The sequence below is a fragment of the Limanda limanda genome, chromosome 3 (genome assembly GCF_963576545.1).
Source record: "Limanda limanda chromosome 3, fLimLim1.1, whole genome shotgun sequence".
NCBI classification, from domain to species: Eukaryota; Metazoa; Chordata; class Actinopteri; order Pleuronectiformes; family Pleuronectidae; genus Limanda; species Limanda limanda.
Window position 1 is genome coordinate 5,529,330 of NC_083638.1, and position 25,141 is coordinate 5,554,470.

General features: G+C 39.0%; 2 protein-coding genes across 2 annotated transcripts; both read left to right on the forward strand.

The window, feature by feature from the left end:
* The first annotated feature begins 1,709 nt into the window (after window positions 1-1,709).
* On the forward strand, window positions 1,710-8,880 carry scamp2l (secretory carrier membrane protein 2, like). The gene is made up of 9 exons (XM_061068587.1): window positions 1,710-1,766; window positions 3,637-3,714; window positions 4,136-4,222; window positions 4,821-4,950; window positions 5,052-5,180; window positions 5,806-5,965; window positions 6,543-6,644; window positions 7,179-7,296; window positions 8,734-8,880. Exons 1-9 carry the CDS (start codon window positions 1,710-1,712, stop codon window positions 8,878-8,880), a joined length of 1,008 nt encoding a protein of 335 aa, XP_060924570.1.
* Window positions 8,881-11,788: 2,908 nt separating this feature from the next.
* bbs4 (Bardet-Biedl syndrome 4) lies at window positions 11,789-24,901 on the forward strand. Its single transcript, XM_061068500.1, has 16 exons — window positions 11,789-11,848; window positions 14,051-14,093; window positions 17,019-17,098; window positions 17,263-17,326; window positions 17,560-17,671; window positions 17,944-18,016; window positions 18,400-18,453; window positions 18,543-18,670; window positions 19,416-19,470; window positions 19,572-19,640; window positions 19,808-19,960; window positions 21,098-21,269; window positions 21,553-21,622; window positions 21,726-21,870; window positions 22,556-22,760; window positions 24,147-24,901. Exons 1-16 carry the CDS (start codon window positions 11,789-11,791, stop codon window positions 24,287-24,289), a joined length of 1,626 nt encoding a protein of 541 aa, XP_060924483.1. The 3' UTR covers window positions 24,290-24,901.
* The last annotated feature ends 240 nt before the right edge of the window (window positions 24,902-25,141 follow it).

Sequence of the window (25,141 nt, forward strand, 5' to 3'; positions counted from 1 at the left end):
ACTTATTTACTTAGTGTAATCAAGTACACATAATACGTTTTTTCTTGACTGTAGTATTTTCTTTCAGTGCTTATGCCACCACATTCAGATGAAACTTTGTACTTACTACTTACCTGCCTGTTACTATGGTAAAATGTTATATACAAATATGTTGAAAATGCTTATAAAATATGATGTACTAGGTTAAACTCATTGCTGTTGTATTTCACCACAGTACCAGCAGGAGCTTAAATTACAGCTGAAACGATTAGTTGAAAGTGGAAACATTTTAAATATTTGTAATTAATGATGAATGATAAAATTGACAATTTCTTTAAAAAACTAGATATGTTCATGTCAAAATGTCGTTCCAGCTTCAAAAATTGTAGAAAATTATCTTTTTACATTAATGAAGCAACACAAAGACCTAACATAATTAACACATAAAATACTGTCTGTATGACATACTACAGATATACAGATAAACCACAGTGGGACAGAAGAACAGAGCTTTTTCCTCTTGTTACAGATAATTTACTGGAAGGGGAGGGCGTTCAATGACGAGAAAGAAGGAAGAAAGAATCTTTTAAAGTCCAGACAGAAGAGGGGAGGGGCGGGGGGTCACATCATGTTCCAATAATGCTTTCCAATGATAACCAAAGTACTGTTGAGCTGTCACTTTGTATTCTGGGTAATTAATGTAATTCATTGGTCTTTAAGATTTACAATTAGTGGATTAAAAAGAAAAGTGAACAGCTTATTGCATGAATGAATGTTATTAAATTAAATTAAAAAAAATTATCAAAACTAAAATCAGTCAAAGCTTTTGATCAAATTGTTCAAAATGAGAGGCCACATGACTATAATAGAAAATTGTTGTAAAATGGTCAATTAATGCAAAGCTAACATTGCATAACAAACAGTCAGTAAGTAATAAGAATAAAGTATGCAATTTAATTTAGGAAATATAAAAACAATATACAAGTATTAACTACAGTGTATCATATAGATAGATAGATAGATAGAGTACTTTATTCATCCCCGAAGGGAAATTAAGTTGTCATAGCAGCCGGTATATTTGAATACAATAAAATACAATACAATACAATACAATACAATTAAAAATATTGAGGTAGAAAGAATAAAAAAACAGAAGCACAAGATAAAATACAATAAAATAGGTAGATAAGGTGCAGTGGCAAGATGATGGTAATAGTACTGATGATATGATGGTAATGGTATTGTTAGACAGTATATAAGAATAGTACAGTATATATAGTATATAAAATATAACATAATATATATTTATATATGATAGTAATGAGTATTTTTGCCTTCGATACTTACATAGTGACATTAAACACCACTTAAAAGCAGGAAGTTGTTAGTAACAGGAGTATTTTTACAGTGAGGTAATAGTACTTTAACTTCAGTAAAGTGTATATAAACTTCCTCCACATGGTAACGCGCGTTGGAGCCCAGCGGACGTGACGTATTAAAAAGTAGAACCGGGCTAATTGAGTAGAGACAACTAGGGACAACCCCCAGTGACGCGGACCCACCTTGTCCCCGCGGCGCATGCGCAGAGGCTATACGGCGCAGCGCGGCATCAGGAGCGAGGAGGAGGAGACGCGCGGTCACTCAGGAGCTGTCTCACCGTCTGTCTCACCGTCTGTCTCACTGTCTGTCTGTCCCTCTGGGTTTGTTGACCTCCCTCACGCTGCTCCACCATGTCGGGATTCGACAGCAACCCCTTCGCGGACCCGGTGGACGTGAACCCCTTCCAGGTGAGAGACTCTTCCTCCTCCGGCTCGTCTTTCCTCCGGAGGGCCCGCTTGTGTCGGTGAAGAAACAGCTGAAAACCGGTTTATCGGGTCCAGGGTTCGGCCTCGGTGTTTCCTGGCTCCAGGATCGTTTCTATTGGGGAAACATGACACGTTGATCTGTGTCTGTAGGTCTGAAGAATGTCTGTGCTCAGTCAGTGTTGAAGCTGGTAACTCACCTGCTCAGGTGAGAGGAGGCTCCATCAGGCTGCGACTCCTCAGCGCCTCCATTGGCTTTTAACACAGAGGGTTTGAGTTCTTCTCCAGTCAGGGACACAACCTGAAAACCCTGATTTCAAATAACAAGATAAACTGGAAATAATCTTCTTTGTCCTGGATTCAGTTTAGTTGTATTGGACTTTACTTGTTGTACTGTTACTGTCATGGAGACAACCTGGAAGTTGATCATACATCGATATAATCTGGATATAATCTTGAATTTCCTGAATTGTTTTGATTCTTTGTTAATTACTTTACTACTTCTAATCTTCCAGTTGTGAAAACAACCTAAAAAAAAATAGTTGGCACGATGTATCCGGGGCATAATCTTGAATTCTATTCTTAATATTTTATTGCATTTACATTAACTACTTGTATTATTCCAGTCATCTAAATAGCCTTTAGAAATAATAAAATTACGCAGTTTATTCTGGAAATACACTTAATTTTCCTGAATTTGTTTTTATAATCATTAATTCTTCTACATCTAATTTTCAAGTCATGGACACAACCTGAAAATCTGATTTGAAATAACAAGATAAACTGGAAATAATCTTCTTTGTCCTGGATTCAGTTTAGTTGTATTGGTTTTTACTTGTGCTGTCATGGAGACAACCTGGAAGTTGATCATACATCGATATAATCTGGATATAATCTTGAATTTCCTGAATTGTTTTAATTATTTTTCATTTACTTTACTACGTCTTATCTTCCAGTTATGAAAACAACCTGAAAAAAAAAATAGTTGGCACGATGTATCCGGGATATAATCTTGAATTATATTCTTAATATTTTATTGCATTTAAATTAACTACTTGTATTATTCCAGTCATCTAAATAGCCTTTATAAATAATACAATTACACAGTTTATTCTGGAAATACACTTAATTTTCCTGAATTTGTTTTTATAATCATTAATTCTTCTACATCTAATTTTCAAGTCATGGAAACAACCTGAACATTTTACTAAAATAAGCAAATATCCCGGAAATAATCTTCATTGTCAACAAGTTTGATGCACATGTTTAGGGCGACTGTCACAATTCAGATAGTATAAGTGATTTAAGTTATTGTACATTAGCAGTGGTGGATGTAGACACCCCCTCTGATTGAAACACTTAATCCTGAACCCTGCATCACTCAAAGTTCTGAATTAGCAGGAAGAACTCCTGGAAAACGACCTGGAACCTTATTTCGTTAACAAAGATCCAGGTGATGATGGTGTATATGTGAGTTTATTACTAGTTTATATGGTTTGAGACAAGGCAGCACTCAGGTGTGTCTTCCTGGAATATTCTCCTCTAGGCTGCTAACCACATTCAAATTCACTGGATCCAGATTTATATTTGCATCTACACCAAATGTCATAAATATCAGTTGCCTGAATCAAGAACTGTTGCAAAACATGGTGTCTTGCAATGTTTGAGGAAGTGTATAGAAATTTCTGGATTTGAAATTGAATGGGTTCCTTCCTAATCCGCATCCTTTCACCAAGTTTTCATGGTAGTTTCAAGTAGTTTTTTGGAAAATAAAGAAACCATGAGTAGTCGTGACGTCTCAGCTCTTCATTATATTCAACAAGTTGTATTTCATCTCTCTTCCTTTTTTTTACAGGATGCCTCAGTCACACAAGCCACCAGCGGGGCCGCTGAAATCACCGGGGAGTTCAACCCCTTCTCTACCACTGAAATGGTCAGCTCCTCTGTTTTTAACCTAACTACTGATGCGAACATGACAGTTTATATTGGTCTCTAATCGCTGGCATTTAATTACCCACCTCCCTCCTAAAAAAGGAGCAAGGCCCCCAAAAATGTACGAGATATAAAATGATGAAGAATAATGTGTGTGTGGTCATTTTGTGTCTCTCTGGGGTTGTTTCACGACTGGTTGTGGTTGTTTTGTCATTTTTCCATCTGTTTGTAGTCATGTGAGAGACTTTCCAACCAAAAATATCAGCAGTCACTTCAAACAAACATGTGGACAATGGATCCTCTTGTCTCTTATCAACCATGGTGCCTTGTAGCCCCATTCAGAAACCCCACAGTGGATACACAGGGGTTCCATCAGGGAGTGATAATATATAGTAAGAAGTATTGCTTCAATTGATTCACAGGGAAATCACACTGGCACGACCATCCCCATCTCTTCTGGCTCCACTCAACCTGCCATACTAGAGACCTCAGTGGAGCCCAGCGCACAAGTGAGTCTCACTCTCTCACACACACACAGACACACACACACGCAAACGCACACATTGACAAATAGAGGGAATTAAATTAGCTGGTGTGAAATCCCATTTCAGCCGTTCTATCTGTCTGGGAGCTGACTGTTGCGTTGAATGTTAAAAACGATAGAGTACATCAGGACATTATTAATAATCTCAATCATAATACACTTCAAGATTAATATGTAACATACTTTGTTGACTGTTGTACTTTGATTATCCTGAATGTTTCCAACAACGCAGAGAACTCCTACATGTTATTCAAAAGAACAGGATGTTTCATTTTGGTCGCCTTGTAATTGCGTCATCTCTACATTACCGGCTCCTTTGTCTGTCTCTGTTAAAATAAAATAAAATATGTATATTTGACAGAATTTATTGTACAAACATTAACTTGTCAGTGTTTTTGGTACAAGATCTTGTCTGGTATTGATCAGCATAAACCAAGGATAAAGTTTGGCTAGTTGGACAGCGGAATTTGATGTAGCTGTTGTACAGTCCATGAATGTCCCCCTGCAGTGCTACTAGAAGGAAACCTCGGTTTTAAGAGCCCATCTCTTCCATCTCTCACCAGGCAGCTGTGACCGCTGCTGCCCAGGTGAGCCTGGTCAAACAGCAGGAGGAGCTGGAGAAGAAGGCGGCTGAGCTGGAGCGGAAGGAGAATGAGCTACAGAACAGGACGGCAGGCCGAACCAACACTGGCAGTAAGTGGCTCCAGCTGCTCTAAGTAGTGGTGTGTGAAATATGTTGCATGTATGAACTGTAAGAACCACTCATAATAACCACACTGTGAAATCTTTATCAGCTAAAGAGAACAACTGGCCGCCTCTGCCCAGCTTCTCCCCGGTGAAGCCCTGCTTCTATCAGGACTTTGATGAGGATATCCCTGAGGAGTACCACAGGATCTGCAAGAGGATGTACTACCTCTGGATGTGTACGTACCCCGACAAGCTGGGTTTCCTCATTATTCCTCACATAACAAAGTGGATCGGTTTCTGTATGCAAGTAGTACTTAGTTGAATGGTACGATTTACAAAACAATACAATTCTTGTTAACATACTTTTGTTTGTAACCCAATTAATTTTTAAACTGCAAATGAAATATCTTCAGATGCATTTGTCAACACTTTATGCTTTAATGCTTTTGAGTTTGAGATTGACCAGGATTACCACACACTAGTTTTTAGTGTATATGACTGTGTGGTCCAGTTCGGACAAGGATTTTGAAATGATATTCAGGTTTGTTTGTTTTTCTACTTGACCTTTTACTTCACATGGTCTTGAAATTTAACTGAATGCCATGAAAGTTATAGTTGTCATTTTTAATATTTGAGGATTTGAGGCTTTTCATAAAATGCATCTTTTCGTTGGACCTGGATCTAGTATATTCCCGTCTCCTCTTCTTCCAGTGCCGAACACTTTCAAACATTCTACACAACATTAATGTCGATCACACATTATTGGTTAAAGAATTATTTAAAAAAAACGTCCCTCATAGCTTTGAATTCTTCTAAAACTATTTTTAGTCCAGCTGATTGATTCCCTGTGTGTGTCCACAGTCCACAGCGCCACTCTCTTCCTCAACGTGCTGGCCTGCCTGGCTTACTTCACTGTAGACCCTGGGAACGGGGTGGACTTCGGTCTGTCCATCCTCTGGTTCCTCCTCTTCACCCCGGTGTCCTTCGTCTGCTGGTACAGGCCGGTCTACAGAGCCTTCAGGTACAACACTACCCCGACGATTAAGTGTTTTTCATTTTAGATCAAGACAGGACTGGATGTAATGCTTTCATTGTTGCAACAGAAATAGTTGAAATGTAGAAATAGTTCTACAAGCAGATGAAATTTTGAGCGGTGTCTTTTTAACTAAGAACCCTCATAGTCCAATTCTGACAAAGAGTTAGCAGAAGTATAAAACAATTATAAAACATTAGATGCTACTAATATCAATACTATCACAATTCTCTTCCTCACAGTTCAGTGTTGTTTTCTCCAAAATGTGTATTTTTGGTCGAGGTGAAAATTGTCTGTGGAAAAACGACATTAAAATCTGCACAAGATTCAAAAGACTTAAAAATAAGAGTAGTATCTGCAAAATAAAGTTTCTTTTAGGGTTCTACAGACTATTGATCTGCTGCAAAGAAATGCTCACTATTTTATTTACTCATATGTACACCTCTTTAATTTTGGATTGCCATTAAGAGCAATATCTAATGGACTAACAATCAAATAAACCTCTGAAATACTGAATAACATTAACAACATGTCCTTTGTTCTGTCTGTTTGTTTCCGTCTCTAGGTCTGACAGCTCCTTCAGCTTCTTCTTCTTCTTTTTCGTGTTCTTCTTCCAAGTGGCGGTTTACGTCATCCAAACCGTGGGGATCCCCAAGTGGGGAAACAGGTCAGTGGAGACGCCTATAACTGAATATTAATCACCTGTATGTGGGTCAAAGTCTGAAGGTGCGGTGTTAAATGCATGAGGTAGTTCATAGATAAGAGAAGAAGGAGTATGTGTATTCTACTTTGGGTGTATTCATTCTACATGTGGGTGTGCATGTGTCTTGATTCTCATCTACTGTATGTGTTTGTGTGTGTGTGTTCTTGCCCTGTGTCTCCTCTCTTGCATCTCTTTGACAGATTCCTGCTGCCCTAACTTGTCTGGGTTGCTGCTTTGTAAGTGTGTGGACCTTTTCTCTGTGGGTTTCTTTTCTATATTATATAATAAACCAGGCTTTTCTTTATTCCATCATGTACTTTTTCAAACTTCATGCTTTTCCATTTGTCAATGCGGCAGGTTAAGATGCTGTGTATTTTCTATTTGATTCAATGACGTTCATACTATTTCTTAAATGTCTAAAATACACTCTGTAGATAATTTGTGATCTAACGTGTGGTTATTTTTTTTGTGTACTGTGTGTGTCTCTGTTGTTGGCAGTGGATGGATCACAGCAATCAGCATGGTCCGCTCCAATTTGGCTGTGGCCGTGGTTATGATGGTGGTCGCTGGTTTCTTCACTGTAAACTCTGTCCTGGGTATCATCTTACTGAAAATGGTAAGTTCATGTAAAGGTTTTACAACTTCTCTTTACAAAGACCTAATATCAAGCCTGTGCTCTGCAGATTATCGGATTATAAGTTAAATATTACCCAATTATTACGCCCTAGGTTTCTGAGTTGGCCAAAAAGTATATTAAGATAATAGTTTCATATTTTATTTCTTAAGTTTAAACACAGACTTTTTTGCACCTGAGATCTATATGTATATATTGAAATGTTTTTTTGTTATTAATCAAAATGTAATTTTAAAATTTGTGTTATTGTGCAGTGCTATGTTACATGACACTAATTTTAAGAAAATTGCTGTCTAAACAAAAGTGTTGGTTAAGCCTGCCAGAAATAGAAAGTCAGACCTGGTACAACGTGCACTTGTTAATATAAGTGTATTTACACTGTGTCTTCATAGTATTTATTTTAGCTCAGTGAGGCTGCGAGCAGATCAAAGAGACAAACATAACAAGAGAAACTAAAAATGGTAGAGCCCCCCCAAAAAACAAGTCTGAGCAAAGAGAAGAGGGAATACGATGATTTTAGAATCTGCTTAATGGATCTAAAGGTTCAGAAATACTGAAAGCAGGTCAGAACGCTGAGCCTGAAAATGATTCATCTGGAAAGAATCAACCGAAGCTTGGCACTGTGCAGTTGATGGAGACTCAGATACAAGGGAGATGGAAACATTTCTCCATGTAGGACACTTTGTGGTCAGTGTATTGAGACTTGAGTCCTTCAGTCTTGTATTGTAACGCTCTGCCCACCTACGGACAACCTGGACCACAACTTGGATTCAGAGAGAAGTATGCAGCACGTCAGCAGAGCCTACACAATCCTAGAAATGTTTTGCTTTTGATAAAACTAATGAAATTGTGAATGAAATATGTTTAATAGAAAATAGGAAAAACTTTTAAAACCGCTCCAAAGTAAAATAACTTGCAATGTGAATCCTTAGGGGAACAAAGAACGTGACTCTGCAGAAGTGACATGTTCCTTTTTAGATAGTGTGAGCTAACAAACTTCACAAATTTCACTAACACGAGTGCAGTGCCTGTTCTAAACCTGCTTGTTTGGCCTGTGGATTTGCTGGTTTCAGTTTTCAACAAGGCTCATTCTGCAGAACCCTGAGGCAGCTGCACAAAGAGCTGTTTACCTGTTAATCCAAATTTTAGTGAACCTAGAGTCAGAATGCCAAACAACAAACTGGAGAGTAATTTGCTGTTGCCATTATGTGCACTTGCTCATTTTCGTGAACACGGTGTTGTCGTGATTGACGTCACTTGCGTTTTCTGATTCTCAGCCGCTGCTTCTACAGAGCACTGGCCCCCTGTTTTTTATTTTTATTATTATCATTGTTATTATTATTAGTTGGAAATGAGTTAATGTCTGATGTGAATTATAAACCTGTCATTGCCCTAATCCTTGTTTCTCATCACGCCCAGGTCCACTCTAAGTACAGACGGACAGGAGCCAGCTTCACCAAGGCTCAGCAGGAGTTCTCCCACGGAGTCCTGACCAACAGAAATGTCCAGGCGGCTGCAGCCGGTGCTGCCACCTCTGCTGCACAGGGAGCCTTTGCCTCTGGGTAGTCTTTTATCTGACTAATGTACCGGACTAGCCATGTCCCAGCATTCCTCAGTGGGTTAATGTGATAGGGGTTTTTATTATTTAATGAAAATGCTAATGAGGGTGTCCACTTTCTCCACGTACAAACTTTTAAAGACACTGTGGATAATAGAGAGGAGAAGTGAGAGGTTTTGCACATGCATGTAGTGTTACTGAAGTCTCTACCACCCTCATCAGTGCATTTCATGTTCAAACGTCATGCTATCAAAGTTCAGTTTATTCAGGGAGAAGAAGAAGTCCCCAAATTTTATATGAAGTTGAAAAGAAATCTTAAAAAGGAGGCAGAGTGGGTTTTACAATTTTTTTCGGCAGCAGCTCATCTCAATGTTACTCCTGGAATCCATATAACAAATCAGACTAATCATTAGTAGTTTTTTCCCCAAACTGATCCTGTTGAAGTGAGTTACTGAGGCATCAAAAATAAACACGGCACATAAGGTTTGGATATTTTAAATGTATATTTGACATGAGAATGTAGCATCAGTAATTGATGGTTACACATAATATATGTATACGTGTTGTTGTCATCACAACAGCATGCAGTGCCTTACAGGGTAACCAGTCTTTCTACACCTTACAAATCAAACTTGTAATATTCTCACTACTTCTACACTGGCTGCCTTCAAATATGAGTGTGTTACATGTTCCACTACGGATGAACACAGAACTTTTTTAATGTGTATAATGTTGTATTGGATCGGCTTGTGATAAACGAAGGTGACGGGGATGAAGGTCTTTCTTACTTCTGTCTCGATCAGTTAATTGGTTTAGATGAAGTGAGACAAAAAGCTCCTCTGGGTGCAAATGAAGAAGCTGTCAAACTGAAATGACACGTTTTTAATTCATGCTTGTGTTGTTAGAAACAACTTTATCTTTTTATTTCTATGTCATAGAATAATGCTCTGATTTATATGAGAGACATGGTACAAGTTTATTAATTTAAAGTTACTAACATAGTATAGAAATTAGAAGTGTTAACTAAAAACAAGCACATTAATGAGCAGAAAGAGTACAAATCCATCATCCATTGTTTTGGCAAACAAAGGTCATGTGTTACTGAATAGTCACAGATTTTATTTGTTACAGTAACAGTGAATCACTTAGTTAAGGTGTGACCTCAGGGCCTTTACGCAGAAGTAACCTACCGATTTGTGTGTGGGGTTTTAAGGCGAGAGGTATCAGTGTCTTTGTCTGATTTTGTTTGTCTTTTATTGAACGGTGAGATTTACCCTTTGTGATCAGATTGTGTAATAATGTGTGTTGTACATATCGGTGACTTGCGTATTTAAAACTAATTTCCTGGAGGTGTAATTGTTGGAAATGGGTTCTCAGCCTTAACATTTAATAAACTACTATTTTTGTTTCTCTCGCTTTTGAAAGTCTGGATCTTGTTTAGCTAAGTCAGTGAAGTTAAGATGTTTTTCATAGTGTAAAATGTCTTTGCTTCATAATGTAAAAGCAGGCTCATGATTCATCTGTTTAGAAGTTAAGCTACATGATTTGGTCTAGGATTTAGTGACATCTGGTGGTGAAGGTGCATGTTGCAGCTGAATACCACTCATCTCTAGCCTGGGTGCCAGACGAACTTAGCCCCGCCCACAACATTTGTTGTTCGGGAAGTTCGGTCTGGCATCGCTCCGTTGGGGAGAAACTATGCTCGTACAGAAGCTGTACGGACCAATCAGATCGTCAGGGCGGGCTTTATACGATGATTGACAGATGATCTACAGTGACGTAATCAACCACGTCACCAGAGAGCGCTGCCTACAGAGCTGAGACATAAACATTTATTTATTTAGAGAGTGAATAAACTCCTGAAACCGACAACTGACAACTATGCGTCGCTTGACATACGTCACATATTACGTTGCTCTGATTGGTTGTAGGTCTATCCAATTGAGCGAAGAGGCATCTGGTTTCCTGGTTCAGTTGAAATACGCCCCATAATCACAGCCCAATGGAGCGGTCTCAGACTCATATTCTGACTAGAATAATGAGTCTGACAACGTCAGGCTAACTCATCTCACTTTCCCCTTCCAAACATGAATCAGAACCTGTGGTAGCCTTCAACGTCATTACAACTCTAAGGTGTTTAGTTTGTCCATTTTGGGCTAATGTAAAAAAAACAAACATGGCAGCTTCCGTAGAGAGGACCTGCTCCTGATGTAAATATAAAGTTTTTAAATATAAAGGGGCCATTTAAGGGTAAAGAAAACAACAGTTCTTACAATTTATATGATTAAACACAAATAAAAGCATCACATGGATCATTTTAAATTCAATTTCTGCTAATAAATCCCTTTCACCTAAAATCTTACACATCTGGACCTTAAATAATAAGATAACTTAATCTTTAGTCACACAATGGGAAAATGTTCAATAATACAGGAGCAAGAGTCAAAAATATGAAGTTATAAGAAGTAAAATTCAATATTTAGGTGTAAAGATAATAACACTGAAGTCTAAGGAATATACAAAATATCTAAACATATTAATGGAGTAAAAACGAATATATACAGTATGAGAACATGCACAGTAAATGGATTGCACATGAACCACTGCATTGCATGTTTATATTGTACTTACTTTATAGTAAGTGAGAAAATGTGTTTGTTTAATGGGATTTTATTCAATAACAAAAACATAATTTAATTTAAGTGATTTAGAAAAATTCACCTAAATTGAACACACTAAATCTTTAATAATCTTTGGCTTATGTACTTAAACTATTTTGAGTGAGAATAAACTTAAAGTCTAATTCTGATTTTATCCAATAACAACAACAAAACACTGATTCTGAACAGTAAACAACACCGTGACGTCACGGCCCGCCCTCCCTCCGTTTCACGTCCGCATTCCACAGGCGTCTCCATGGCAACAGCTTCTAGTGTCGCTCATCCCAAGATGGCGGACCAGGAGGCAGCCGCGGCGGTGAGTGTGAAGCAGAAGCTTCTCCTCCTCTTCCTCACTTCACACACACACACACACACACACAGCAGGGAGTCTTCCTCCTCTGAAGTGACCGTGTGACACCTCAGCGGATAAACGTGTTGTTGTTGTCATGATAAACCTTCGTACACAGTTTGTTGTCTGAAACGTCAGCTAGCTGCGAGGCTAACACGCACAAAGTCAGAGCTAAATTCATTAAGCTAAATGGGAACTTGGAGTCTGTCACTAATCCCGTTCATCCGAGGAGCTGTGGGCTAAAGCTTCCGGTGGAGAAGCGACATGGAGGGGACATGAAAGGGTCCTGACGCTGATCATCATTAATAACACGTTTCATAGTGTTAGTTATTCACTGCAGCTGATCTGCGTTTAAAACAAGGCTCAGTGGGATGTGACTATAACACGAAACACTACATAACACAGGGAATATACCATAGACTGTATATATATAAAGGAATATACACACACTGCACAAGAAACAACCCACAAGTGAGTCAGACATAGATCAACACAAAACAATAGGAATGTGCATGTCTGCTATTATCTCGATTTAAGACAGATGTATCATAGATGTACTCATGTAATGTCAACTTATACATGTTGTTATTTGAATAGTAACTAGTGGTGGATCTGCACTGAAGTACATTTACTCAAATAGTTTACTCTAACATGTTGTGGGACTCGTTCTGGAGTATTTATATTGCATCCTACTTTGCATTTGTACTCCCACTTGTTATACTTTTCACTACAGTAACTAGATAATTTGACAGTCAAATTGTATACCTTTTCCTTAACTGAAAACAGTATATCTCCAGATCTGGTCATTTTTGTATTAAAGTGTAAACCATAAATTAAGTAAACCATAAAAAAAAACCTCACATTATCCGAAACAGCATTGTAATACATGTTATTTGATAAAAACTTAATACTGTGATGCTACTTTGCATTTGTACTCCCACTACTCAGATGCACTTGTTGTACTTTTCACCACAGTTACTACAGTCTAATTTTACAATTTGACCTAAACTGTAAACAGTATATCTCCAGATCTTGGTCATTTTTGTATTTAAGTGTAAACCATAAATTAAGTAAACCATAAAAAAACATCACATTATCTCACATTAAGTTGGGCTGTTTAAGTAGCCAACAGAAGTTTTATGTTTTAGAGATGAACGTCCACACAGCACATTTTGAAACATGATGAACTATTCATTTAAGTTAAACTCATTACATCTAAAGTTGAACTCTGCTGTTAAACCGCAATGCTCAAGTGGACTCATTATTTGATAAATACTTAATACTGTAAACTTGGATTAGACAAATCAAAGGTTTCTACTCTTTCTAAGTCATAAGAAGTTAGAAATTAATTGTATTTATTCAAGTATCAACTATGTCCTAGCTGCCTGTGAGTTAGACAAATAGAAGCTTCTCCTGCTTTTCTTTATTTCAAAAACAATATGGAGCAGAGTAACAATAGACTGTGTTTTTTGCAGAGATGTCCCACTGGACTACCCAGACAGGGGCATTAAAAGGAATAAGCAATTTCCCCATGTAATTAAACGAAAATCTATAATGAGAGGAAACATTTAGCAAACTCTGAACATCACCTTGCTGCGGTGAATATATATAATTGAGTTTGTGAATACATTTCCTCTCAGGTAGCATCAGCTCGGACATCTTTCTTTTATCTGAGAGATGTGATCTTTATTGAACTAAATGAGTTATGAGTGAAAAGTTTGGCAAAAGCTGTGGAGCTTAATAGTTGGAATCTGCACAGAGGTTGAACAGATTTTTTTTCTTCTGAAACTTCAGATATAAATACAGAGTAATACAAGTAAACTGTGTACATTATTACCATTATAAATATATTGTCTGCATGGCAGTAACACTTTCCTAAGAAAGGAACATTTAATATGAAACATCTCGTCATAGAGTCTAACTGAAGAAGTATTTCTATTCTGTAAAAATTGTATATGAACACATAGTTGTACTTTTCAGTCAGTCTGAACTTTGACCTTCAGCTTCTTATCAGATAGAAAACATTAAATAAACTCTCTGAGTAGTTAAATACATTTAGGTGGGGCTGCTCATAAGAACAGCTGATACGCCATACAGTGTATTTGACCCTGTAGCCTAGTTTATGCTTTCACCTATTTATTCATTTGTGCTGTGTTGGATTTATTTCAGCTCCCAGTTTCTACTGAAGCCAAGAAACGACGGGCCCCTAAAGGTACAGCAGAGATCACACACTTGCAAGTCATCTTAAATCAAATCACAGTTTACAACACCCATTATTTAGTCGTTCATTTCTGAGGATTTGTCTGTAACTGTTGAAAATGAGACTAATAGAGTGAGTTTGGAACTAATTGTCCTGCAGAGGTCACCCTCCCCCTTCTATCTGCTCTTTTCAAAATGGATTAAGTAGTTTGTACAGAATGTTACTGAACCGTGTGTCACATATTTCTCTGTTTTACCATCATAATTACGCCTTAATTAGTCAGTTGATGTTGTTGCTTATGGATTAAGTGTTTTGAATTGTTTTAAAATGTTTTGTAATTATCATCATCGCTGCTGAGCACACACAAGTCATTACTCACATGGCCTGTAAGCCCCTAATGTGGTGAACTTAGTATCACTTGAGGAGACAAATCAAATCAAAACGCGAAGTACATCATTGGGAGGTAAGATGATTGAGTATTTCAGTGAAAAAAAGAGATAGTAAAATGTTATTATTTATTTGTTAATGTATGGGAAGTGTACAGCGCTTTATAAGTGAAGCACTAAAGCAGTAACGCTCCGTAATTAGGTAAAAATATATAATTTCGATGCTTTTAATTACTTTTATATGATGATAACAGAAAAGAAAAAGAACAATTAAGAGAGAAGTATTTTGGATAACCATACAATACAATACAATACAAAATGTAAGTTAAGAAAGGATGAAGAGATCTTACACACAAACTAAGATAACTCAATTACAACTCAATTTTTAAAGTTTCTCTTAGTTGAGATATGGTGGCCGTCAGCAGAATGAACTTCATAGGTGCTTTTGAGGGAAATTGTGACTTAATCATGCCTCATATATACAAATAATAAGTCATATAGCAAGTACTGTAAGTTTAATATATGTATACGTGTGAAAGTATTGGTTTATTGCTTGTGTGATGTTTAGAATTCAAGCTATGAATTGAATCAATAAAAATTTAACAAAATCATGTTAATGAGCCAGAAGGAACCATCAAAAGTCAAACACTTTAAACAGATTTAAAATAATCAAAAAAGCCATAAACCAGATTTTAACTGTCTCCATTAGCTATTTAGTTAAATTACCAATGTGAAATGCAATTAGTGTTATATAATGAACACGCAAAACTAACTATGATATGTACAGTCTAAAGTACAGTCCCTACATAGTTAGCAGTTAACACCCAGAAAATAGTAAAATCTGTTTCTTTTTTAAACAGTAAAAAAGAAAGAACTAGAGAAAAAGAAACGCCCCTGGCATAAAGTCGTTCCACCTGCTTCCAGTACTTTAAGTTTTAGTCAAATATCTATGAAGAATAAGCGTTGGGGCGGCAGAATACGACGACCAATAACGGTGTGTTTGAAGTTTCGTTTGGTAAAATTTCCAAAATTATTTTCAGTGGATTTTTCATTACATTCTCCCCATGTGTCTTTTGATCTCAGCATGACGCGTCTCTGCTCTTATCCCCTTTTAGCAGATGGTTGAAGCACATGGAAGCCAATCTGTCTTAGCATTAGCCAGATCAAATATAACAATGAGAGAATTCCTCCATGTTTGGGATGAAGTTTTTAAAAGGACTGTATTTAGGGGACGTCACGCTGTGCTCTTCTTCCTCCATCCTCCTCTACCCTCCTTTCATACAGTGAGCTGCATACATGTCACACACACGTATGGCATCTCTCCGCTCCACATATGCCCCGTCTTTGTGTGCGTGGACACTGGAGCACCGCAGGGCCACAGCTGAAACCCGGAGACAAGAATATTATTGCTTTCTCAGCAGGAAGAAAGCGGATTAGGTCGCCACAAATAGTGCCGCTCCGTATCTTGACGAGGCAAACGAGTGAAGGCCATGCAGCGGCGCGCTCGGCGATGGAGAGGATTTCTGTGAAGGAACTGGAAGAGGCTCCGGCTCCAACAGCGAATCAACAGAGAGCGCTTGAAGCACTGACAGATAGAAACAGAAGGGGAGCTTTGGTGTAATTCACTCTTTGGTGGTTCATTAATGATATCCCCCAGTGTCGGTGGCAGACTCAAAGCCTAGCACTTCGCTTCAAATCACGCAGAATCCTATTTTTAGTGTCGGAGGAAGGTAGTAGGTGCAGGATAACAGGATTACCGGAATCAAACTCACTGGAATTGTAATTATGTTTGCCTTCTTTTGAAATGAAATGAAACGTGGTTCTCCGCCGGGGAGGCGACTCGGAGCATTGTGGTTCGGTTCCTGAGGTTACCCTCTCTGAAGCTGGCTCTGCATTGTGCTGCCGATTCCTGCAGCCTCCCTCTCTCACCGCGCGTCGCACGCCCTCTCTGTTCTGTCACAAGCACCTGGCTCGCAGGAGACATAGTTGCCCTGGCAACGGGAAAAATATCTCAACCTGCCGAGACATTCAAAGAGAAAGAAAAAAGGCCGTGTTTGTGAAGAGAAACTTGCTTACAAGGTGACATTTACAGTGCGGCTGGTGAATTGATTGCGGTTAAACCCGGGGTTTTGGTTGAAGTGTTAACATCTATGTTAACTGTCAGATCAAAGGGTGGCGAGTGACTGCGGAGGGAGGGCTCTTTGAGGATTATTTATTCGGCTGTCAAATTAAAATAAGACTGTATATATTTCAAAAATAGTCCAAATAGACTCTGAATGGTCTGAGCCGTCTGCTCGTGAGCTAGAAGTTGCTAACAAGCTACGATTTACAGTGTGTCTGGTGAATTGGCTTAAATTCAGCCCGCGGATTTAGGTTTAAATGTTACATCTGTGTTAACTGTCAGATCAGAGACGTACTAATGACTGGGCGGGGAGGGCACGTTCAGGATTAATCATTCACTTATCAACAAAATAAGACATAATCTCAGCAGTAAAGGGTCTAAAAGTTTCTGAGATGTTCTTGAATGGTCTTATTATGTTCTTCCACCCAGCTCCAGAGCTTCCCATTGTGGAGAGGAAGAACTGGCTCATCCACCAGCACTACATCCACAAAGACTTTGACACATGCAAGGTAACACACCCTCATCTTTACATTCTCTCTATGCTGATCTGTCTATGCTCAGTGTTTACACCATAGAGACTCACCTACTCAGAATAACACACCAAGCTCAGACTGTAATGTTAAAATAACATCTACCTAGTAATAGAAATTGTCTTTGTTGTGTGTCCATGTAGGTGATCGTCAAAGAGCAACTGCAGGAGACAAATGGAACATGTGAATATGCCATATATGTTCAAGGTGAGTCTTCATTTTCACAGCAGCTCTTCTCTCTCATACATGAAACACTTGGGAGTAGCAGCTACATAAATGCAAAACGCCACAAACCCCATGCCTCAATGCAGAAACCCACCATATACATAATTTAGTTTCCCCAAATCTGGTCTCTGGACCCCATGCTGTGTCTTTGATTTTTAATATATGTTATTTTTGTGGAATATCTTCTCTTTTTGTGTTTTTATGTCTTGCTGCAGCACTAATCTTACGTCTTGAGGGCAAGATCCAACAGTCCCTGGAGCTGTTTCAGAGCTGTGCCATCCTTAATCCCAGCAGTGCTGACAATCTGAAGCAAGTGGCCAGATCCTTGTGAGTCTACTGGCCCTTGAAATCCCAGGGAGCATCGAGCCTTGTCCATTAGCTCTCGAGACGGACTTAAAAAGAGAAACATCCAGTGATAACAGACAAACTGCCGGCCAGTTACAGAAAGCACTTCTTTTCTTACTGCCGGGAAAAGAATAAATCCAATCCCGACGATAAGTTCCAACTGTTGCAGGATTTTAAGAACTGCTGTTTGGCATGAAGTGATTAAGATGAGTTAATTTCTCAAATGGATTATTGTTGTTTATTCTATTCCCTAGATTTCTCCTGGGAAAGCACAAAGCAGCCATTGAATTCTATCATGAAGCTGCACGGCTCAACGAGAAAGACTGGGTAAAAAAAAACACTTACACACTGAGTTTCTGCTTAGTGTTTAAAGTTTTTAAGGGAACGTGTTAAGTGGACCTGATATCCTTCAATCTGAATTCAAAGCCTGAAGTTAATTTATCAACACAACATTATTATTGTTCTTCCAAACTGATCCAGTACCATGAAACCTATACAAACATTAAACTGGGACATCATGCATCATTATTCACTCACACTTATGTGTTTTAGTAATGTACATTGTCCCTTCTAATATTACTGTCTGTAACTCTAAATAATTTGTATTCCACAACACTGGAAATTAAATTGAGCTCAGCCTCTATCCAACCCTGTTCAGTTAAGCATGCACTAACACCCGCTGTGTAATATTTGACATTTCCTGCCCCCAGGAGATCAGTCATAATCTGGGCGTGTGCTGTTTCTTCATCAAAGACTTCAAAAATGTGAGCAGGGATTTCAGCAACATTATACAGAACAAATTGTTTCTCCTTCCCACTGTGAGTTAATGGTTTTGATCCTGTGTCTGCGTCAGGCTGAGGAGCACCTGAACATGGCTCTTCAGATAAATAAACACGACAAGACTTTCATGATGCTTGGACAGGTCCACCTGCTGGCTGGAGAAAGTGACAAGGCCATCGAGGTGTACAAGAGAGCAGTGGAGTAAGTGGAGTTTTAAATGTGGACAGTGGTTAAGTAGAAATTTAAGAAGGAACATGTGAAATCATTCTAGTTACTGTAGTTGTAGCTGTGTCTGTAATTCAGGAATGTTTTGTATTATATTATATTTTTTACATATACACCAGTCCATCATTATTATTACATTTCGAATTACGAAGTAGTTTTAACATAGCAATGTTTTTCGTCAAATCCAAATAACAGGAGAATATTTTATTCCTTTTCTAATTAATGTGATAACTCAAAGTCTTTTGTGCTCATTTCTAAAAGTGGTCCTCTTTCACTTTCACTATAAGTTCAGGGTTCTTCTCAGTTCATTATAAATTAGCTTAATTTCCACTTCTATTCACATTTTGAATATTTAAACATTGGGGGGTGAAGCAAATAAGGAAATGACATCAGTGTCGATAATGGTGCTCATTATGTGCTACCTCCTGTTGAGGATTGATGAATTAATCAAGTGCCCAAAACTGGAGTTGCCTTTAATGAGACGACCCACTGTGAGTCTTTTATTTTAAAGCTTATCTACTTCTCCTCCTCGGAGCTGTATTGTACGCCACAGGTCTTAATTTATACTGCACAAATATGCTGAACCAGAGCCCGATAGAATCATCAGCAGTTTCGCTGAATATCAACTATGTTTGCTCAAGAATAAGTGCAGGAATTAAATGTAATTACAGGGAGAGATGAAGTGACATTTTTCATTGGAGTTGTCTCGTTCTGAATTCAGGCACTTCCCAGAGAACACTGAACTCCTGACTACTCTCGGCCTGCTGTTTTTACAGGTAGGTGGATTTGTTTTTCTTCTTCTGTGAAGTTATGTGAGCAGAATACGGTTTGGAAACATCTGAAGGGTGCTAAGTTGTCTGTGTTCTTCTTTCGCCAGCTCGGGAAATACCAAAGAGCTTTTGAGCACCTTGGAAACGCCCTCACATTTGACCCCAACAATTATAAGGTATGTGAATACTCAAACAAAGAATCTGATACACTTCATGAGGCCAGTGCATAGAACTTCTTAAATAGCTAAATGTAAGGTCAGGTGGTAGAGTCTGTCTTTCATCATAAGCTGCTCCTCTGAGTGCATCTTCTTTCAATCTCTCTAATCATTGTTTTCCTTCGCAGGCCATCCTGGCTGCAGGCAGCATGATGCAGACCCACGGGGACTTTGATGTGGCCATGAACAAGTACCGAGTGGCAGCCTGTGCCGTGCCAGAGAGCCCCCCCCTCTGGAACAACATCGGCATGTGCTTCTTCGGGAAGAAGAAATATGTTGCTGTGAGTAATGTTCTATTTGTTTAATGAGTCTCGATCGCCACCTGTTGACTGGCTGCAGTATAGGTCATAAATCCTTCCTCCTCCGTGTTAAAGGTAGGGTTAGTCATTTGTCTCTGAAACAATTGTTTTTATCTTATTTGTTAAAACCGTAACACGACCGATCATTTCATACGGTCGGAATGATATGATTGTTTAAGTAAATTTGGATTTAATTAGTTATTTGTTAAGAAAACAGGGTGAAGTGACCTGAGACTGACTCGTGATTGGTTGGCTCATCTGGCTCCAAATGCACAAGATGGCAGCGTTTGTATCTGTGATATTTTGGCTTCATATCTGGATAGTTGCAGGAAGAGGAGACGCGTTGTCCATCTTAATATACAATCCATTTTGAGAAGCTACCGTTTGTCTCCTGTGTAAAAAACTGCTTTCAGTTTCAGTGACTGCATCCTTCCTAGAAGAGATCCTACTAACTTATTCATTTGACACATGAGCTCATAAATAACACCTATGTATTGACTCTTTATTCTTTCCACACGCCGCTGCTGTATTATAAATCCTCCGTTATACAGAATCTGTACCTTCAGAGATTATTGAGATACTTCTCTTAAAGGTAGGGTGAGTCATTTGTCTCTGAAGCACTTGTTTTTATCTTATGTGTTAAAACCGTAAACCCGTTCCATACGTTTAACTGCAAAATCTTGATTTAATTAGTTATTTGACTCTAAGAAAACAGGATGAAGTGACCTGAGACTGACTCGTGATTGGTTGGCTCATCTGGCTCCAAATGCACAAGATGGCAGCGTTTGTATCTGTTATATTTTGGCTTCATTTCTGAATAGTTGGAGGAAGAGGAGACGTGTTGTCCATCTTAATATACAATCCATTTTGAGAAGCTACCGTTTGTCTCCTGTGTAAAAAACTGCTTTCAGTTTCAGTGACTGCATCCTTCCAAGAAGAGATCACACTAACTTATTCATTTGACACATGAGCTCATAAATAACACCTATGTATTGACTCTTTATTCTTTCCACACGCCGCTGCTGTATTATAAATCCTCCGTTATACAGAATCTGTTCCTTCAGAGATTATTGAGATACTTCTCTTCACTTCTCTCTCCCATCCTTCCTTTTCCCACAGGCCATCAGCTGCCTGAAGCGAGCCCACTACTTGTCTCCTTTTGACTGGAAGGTGTTGTACAACCTGGGCCTGGTGCACCTGACCATGCAGCAGTACGCCTCGGCCTTCCACTTCCTCAGCGCAGCCATCAACCTGAACCCACGGATGGGAGAACTCTACATGTTGCTGGCAGGTACTGAGTCAGAGAGACAGAGAAATTATTCATGATTGAATCCATTATTGAATAACTGACTCTAAAGAGAAACTCTGTTAGAACAGGGGCAGCAGTTTATTTTTGTGCTGGACTGGTATGTATTCATTTAAGGCTTGAGTTACAAAATGAAGCTGACACATGTTTACACTTCAATGAACATGTTCTGCTGTTGGATAGAGATCAATTACAGACATTGAAAATTAATGAATGTAGTTCATATTTAAGTATCAGTTCACTCATGTCTCATTTACGTGACCAACAGTGGCTCTGACTAACTTGGACGATGTGGACAATGCCACCAGAGCGTATGAACAAGCTGTGACTCTGGATGTGTGAGTCCTTCTCACCTTCTCTATTCTATAAATCTATAGATTTAGAAACTGTATCAGATCATTGACTCTGTTGTCTTCTTCCTTGCTGATCTATTTCCTGTAGATCCAGCCCTCTGGTGAACCTGAACTTTGCGATCTTTCTCTACAATCACGTGGACAAGAAAGGAGCCCTGGATCAGTACCAGGAGATGGAGAGGAAAGTCAACCTGCTTCGAGACACCAGCAGCAACTTTGAGTTTGATCTGGAGGTACGGGATTTCCTCTGGTTGCCGGTGGCTACGTTTACATGGACAACGATATTATGACTATTCACATTATTCTGAAGAAGGACTCAGAGAGTTCAGACCTCCAACAACAGTCTTCTTATAAAACCACATTTAAATTCGCTAGATCTTGATTTTTATATAGATCCGCAGCAAATTGCACAAACTCTTTAATATCAGTCCCTTAAACTGATTGATTTTCATCATCCATGAGTAACCAGCAAAAATGTTGATGAATGTCTTATCTCACATTGTTAAATAAAGATAATAATTCCTGGATCTGTCCCCTAAACCGGATCAACGCCAAAATGTGATATTTACATTAGATGCTAACAGAATATTCCATCCATGTTCCTGATTACATCTTAAAAGCATAGTTTTGTAATGACTCATGTCAATATCATGTCTTATGACTTGTTTACACTCAAGTACACAGTGTACCTTGTCAAGCAGTTGGTAACTACTGATGTCAATGTCACTAAACGCTGTGTTATAATGTGATGAAGACGACCACAGACCACATGATGTGACTAAGGTTAGAATATTCAACATTTAATTTGATTATCTATTTCATTGAGTATGACCTATTTCAGATCAAGGGTTAATCAGAAATTGCCTTTTCCCGTTGCATGTAAACACAGCCAATTGTAATTTTTCCTGTCCCTCACAGCTGATGGACATGGCTCAGAAGATGGGAGCCGCCCTGCAGGTGACAGAGAGTCTGGTCTGGACCAAACCAGGAAAAGACTCCAAATCCAAACCCAACTCGGCAGCAGCCACCAAACCCCCCGGCACTGCCCTCGGGACCAACCAGGCCCTGGGTCAGGCCATGTCGTCTGCTGCCAGCTACAACAAGAACCTCCAGCTGCAAGCGGGTACTAACCAGCACTAGGCTTTGTACTTCTGGTGGGATGTTTTTTTTTTTTTTAAATGTGTTATGTTCGTGTAAAACTTGATAAATCCAGGCCAAACATCTCTCTGAAGTTCGCTCTGAGAACAGACTCCAAATTAGGTTAAAGATTCCTGCCGAGAAGTCCAGTAATTACACTGGCATGCGGTGCGGATGACAAATTCACTGCCCCCCCCCCCTCCTCTCTCCATTAAACCAAAGCCCAATTTTTCATTTAAAATGGGAACTTGTAAATATCTCCTGCTTGTCCAGTCACAGCCTCTTGCCTGTACTGCTGCACCAGATTAAAAATATGGGCTCAGGCAAAATGGAATTTGCGAGGGGGGGGAGAGAAAGCAGCTCACCTCTGGCCAGTTTATATTCCTGGCAACAGAAGAAAATCTATTCGGTGGAAAAAGAAAATGACACAGAGGTAAGCTAATACATTCAAGGCTGTACTCTGAAATGATTACAGCAGCGTCCAGCTCTCAGCAGCGTGTGGACGGGAGCACTTTACTCCACAAGAGCCCGTGGGCTGTGTCCTCCATCGCTGTTGTTCAGCTGCTCACAAACATCACCTGAACAATGCAGGTTCGGTGACTGACGTTTTACATACAGCTCTCAAACTGCCCTCACAATAAATCTGCATTCATACACCAAGGTGATGTGAGTCTAGAAAATAAAGTCTTCACATGTGTTTCACTACAATGTGATAATAGAAATGCCGAAGGTCAGGGTTCATCTATGACAGGCAGGGTTTTCTGCTTCTTGGTAGTTATGATGAATTCCTGCTGTTCAGATAATGTGTATGAAAAACAACCTGTTTGGAGGATGGATGGGATTCAAACCACTTGTTGAAGTTAAGAGTTATTTGTACAAATGAAAACAATGTAAATCCTTCAAAGGGTAAGTTCTGTTTGCTCCGGCAGATTCAGAAGATATAATGAAAAACAATAGATGTCTAGTCAAAGGGCGGATTTTATCGTGAGAGAATTTATAAAGTGATCGTTCCTATGTATGTCATGTTGACATTTAGAAGACAATTATTGAACTCAAAGTACTTTCTGGTTTAATAAAGGTTCTATGAAAATGTGGTGTTAGAATTGGCAGCAAAACGTCCCTGCACACACACAAGAGGGTCTGTGGCGTCATGGCGGTGCATCAGGGTTTTATTGACTTTCTGTGGCTCTATTGGTGCATGTTTAAAGTTAAACAGAGCTTAACTGTGACCTGAGAGTTTGTGATAGCCCGTGTGAGACTGCAGGAAGGTGTGAATGACAATGCAGTGTGAATCCTCCAACTTTTCCCATTAACCTCTGCTGATTAATGACCTCGACCCTTACACTTGTTTTATTTCCCGGTGTCTCCACAGGCCCGTCCATGCCCCTGGAGCCAGAACCCGACTTGGACAGAGCCCCGAGCCCCCCCACTGACCCGCCGGGGTCTCCACTGCCTGCGGAGTCCGACAACCCCAAACCCAAAAGTTCCAAGAGGAAAACCAAGGTGGAGGAATGAAGTCACTCGGTGGATTCAATGTTATTTGACGTTCATATCAATTGACCGATATCATGTTATGGAGCAAATTCTTAAACAGCAGCCGAGCTTTTTGTGGTTTTCCAGCTCATTGTGAAGACATGAAGAGTAACAGTCTTTTTACAGTCAACATGCACTCCTGTCGTCCTGTGTATTTCAGGAATATTGAATGTAACACAGATACATTGCTTTTCACTTTTTATACCAAAAATCCTGAGATAACCGAGTCTTTTCTTGTAAATCTGTAGATGTGGCAGCTTTGGTGCAGAACCAGTTCAAATAGATGTTGCGGTTAATGAATGTCTGTGTTTGACAAAACGCTAAAATGTACATATGTGAAGTTGTATTTGTTAAAACCTGGACGAGTTTAGCAATAAGGGTAAATGAAGCTTTTTGTGAGGAGGGAATCGCTGATGTGAAGAAAACGCTGCGACAATCACTGCTGCAACCTGAAGGCAGAAGAGACGTGTGTGTGAATAGAAACAGGATCTGGCTTGTTTGTACGATAGAGTTCTTTATGAGAATGAGTGTAAATAGAGACACAGGCTTTTCTATGTAGATAAATGTTATGTTTATAGAGTTATGTATTTAATATTAAAGAGGAGAGTTTGAAGGAAATAACTGTCTCGCTTCTTTAGTTGTTTATTTCTTAAGGTAGTTTAGTTCAGCAGGAACAACCAACAGGGGACACTAATGTTTGAGAGCTCGTCTAAAAACACAATTCATGCCCTGAATAAGAAGAATTTTGAAAAATATGGTTAATAGGCTTCTTAAATGAAGCTTTACAGTAGAATGTCTGATTCTAAACATGTAAAATATGGATGTATTGACTAC

Bases quoted from the DNA above. Each gene is read 5' to 3' on its own strand.
- scamp2l (XM_061068587.1), top strand. From the start codon at position 1,710: ATGTCGGGATTCGACAGCAACCCCTTCGCGGACCCGGTGGACGTGAAC. The intron at 4,951-5,051 runs GTAAGTGGCTCC...AATCTTTATCAG, and splicing joins AGGCCGAACCAACACTGGCA to CTAAAGAGAACAACTGGCCG. The intron at 5,966-6,542 runs GTACAACACTAC...TTCCGTCTCTAG, and splicing joins CCGGTCTACAGAGCCTTCAG to GTCTGACAGCTCCTTCAGCT.
- bbs4 (XM_061068500.1), top strand. From the start codon at position 11,789: ATGGCAACAGCTTCTAGTGTCGCTCATCCCAAGATGGCGGACCAGGAG. The intron at 11,849-14,050 runs GTGAGTGTGAAG...GATTTATTTCAG, and splicing joins ACCAGGAGGCAGCCGCGGCG to CTCCCAGTTTCTACTGAAGC. The intron at 18,017-18,399 runs GTAAAAAAAAAC...TCCTGCCCCCAG, and splicing joins GGCTCAACGAGAAAGACTGG to GAGATCAGTCATAATCTGGG.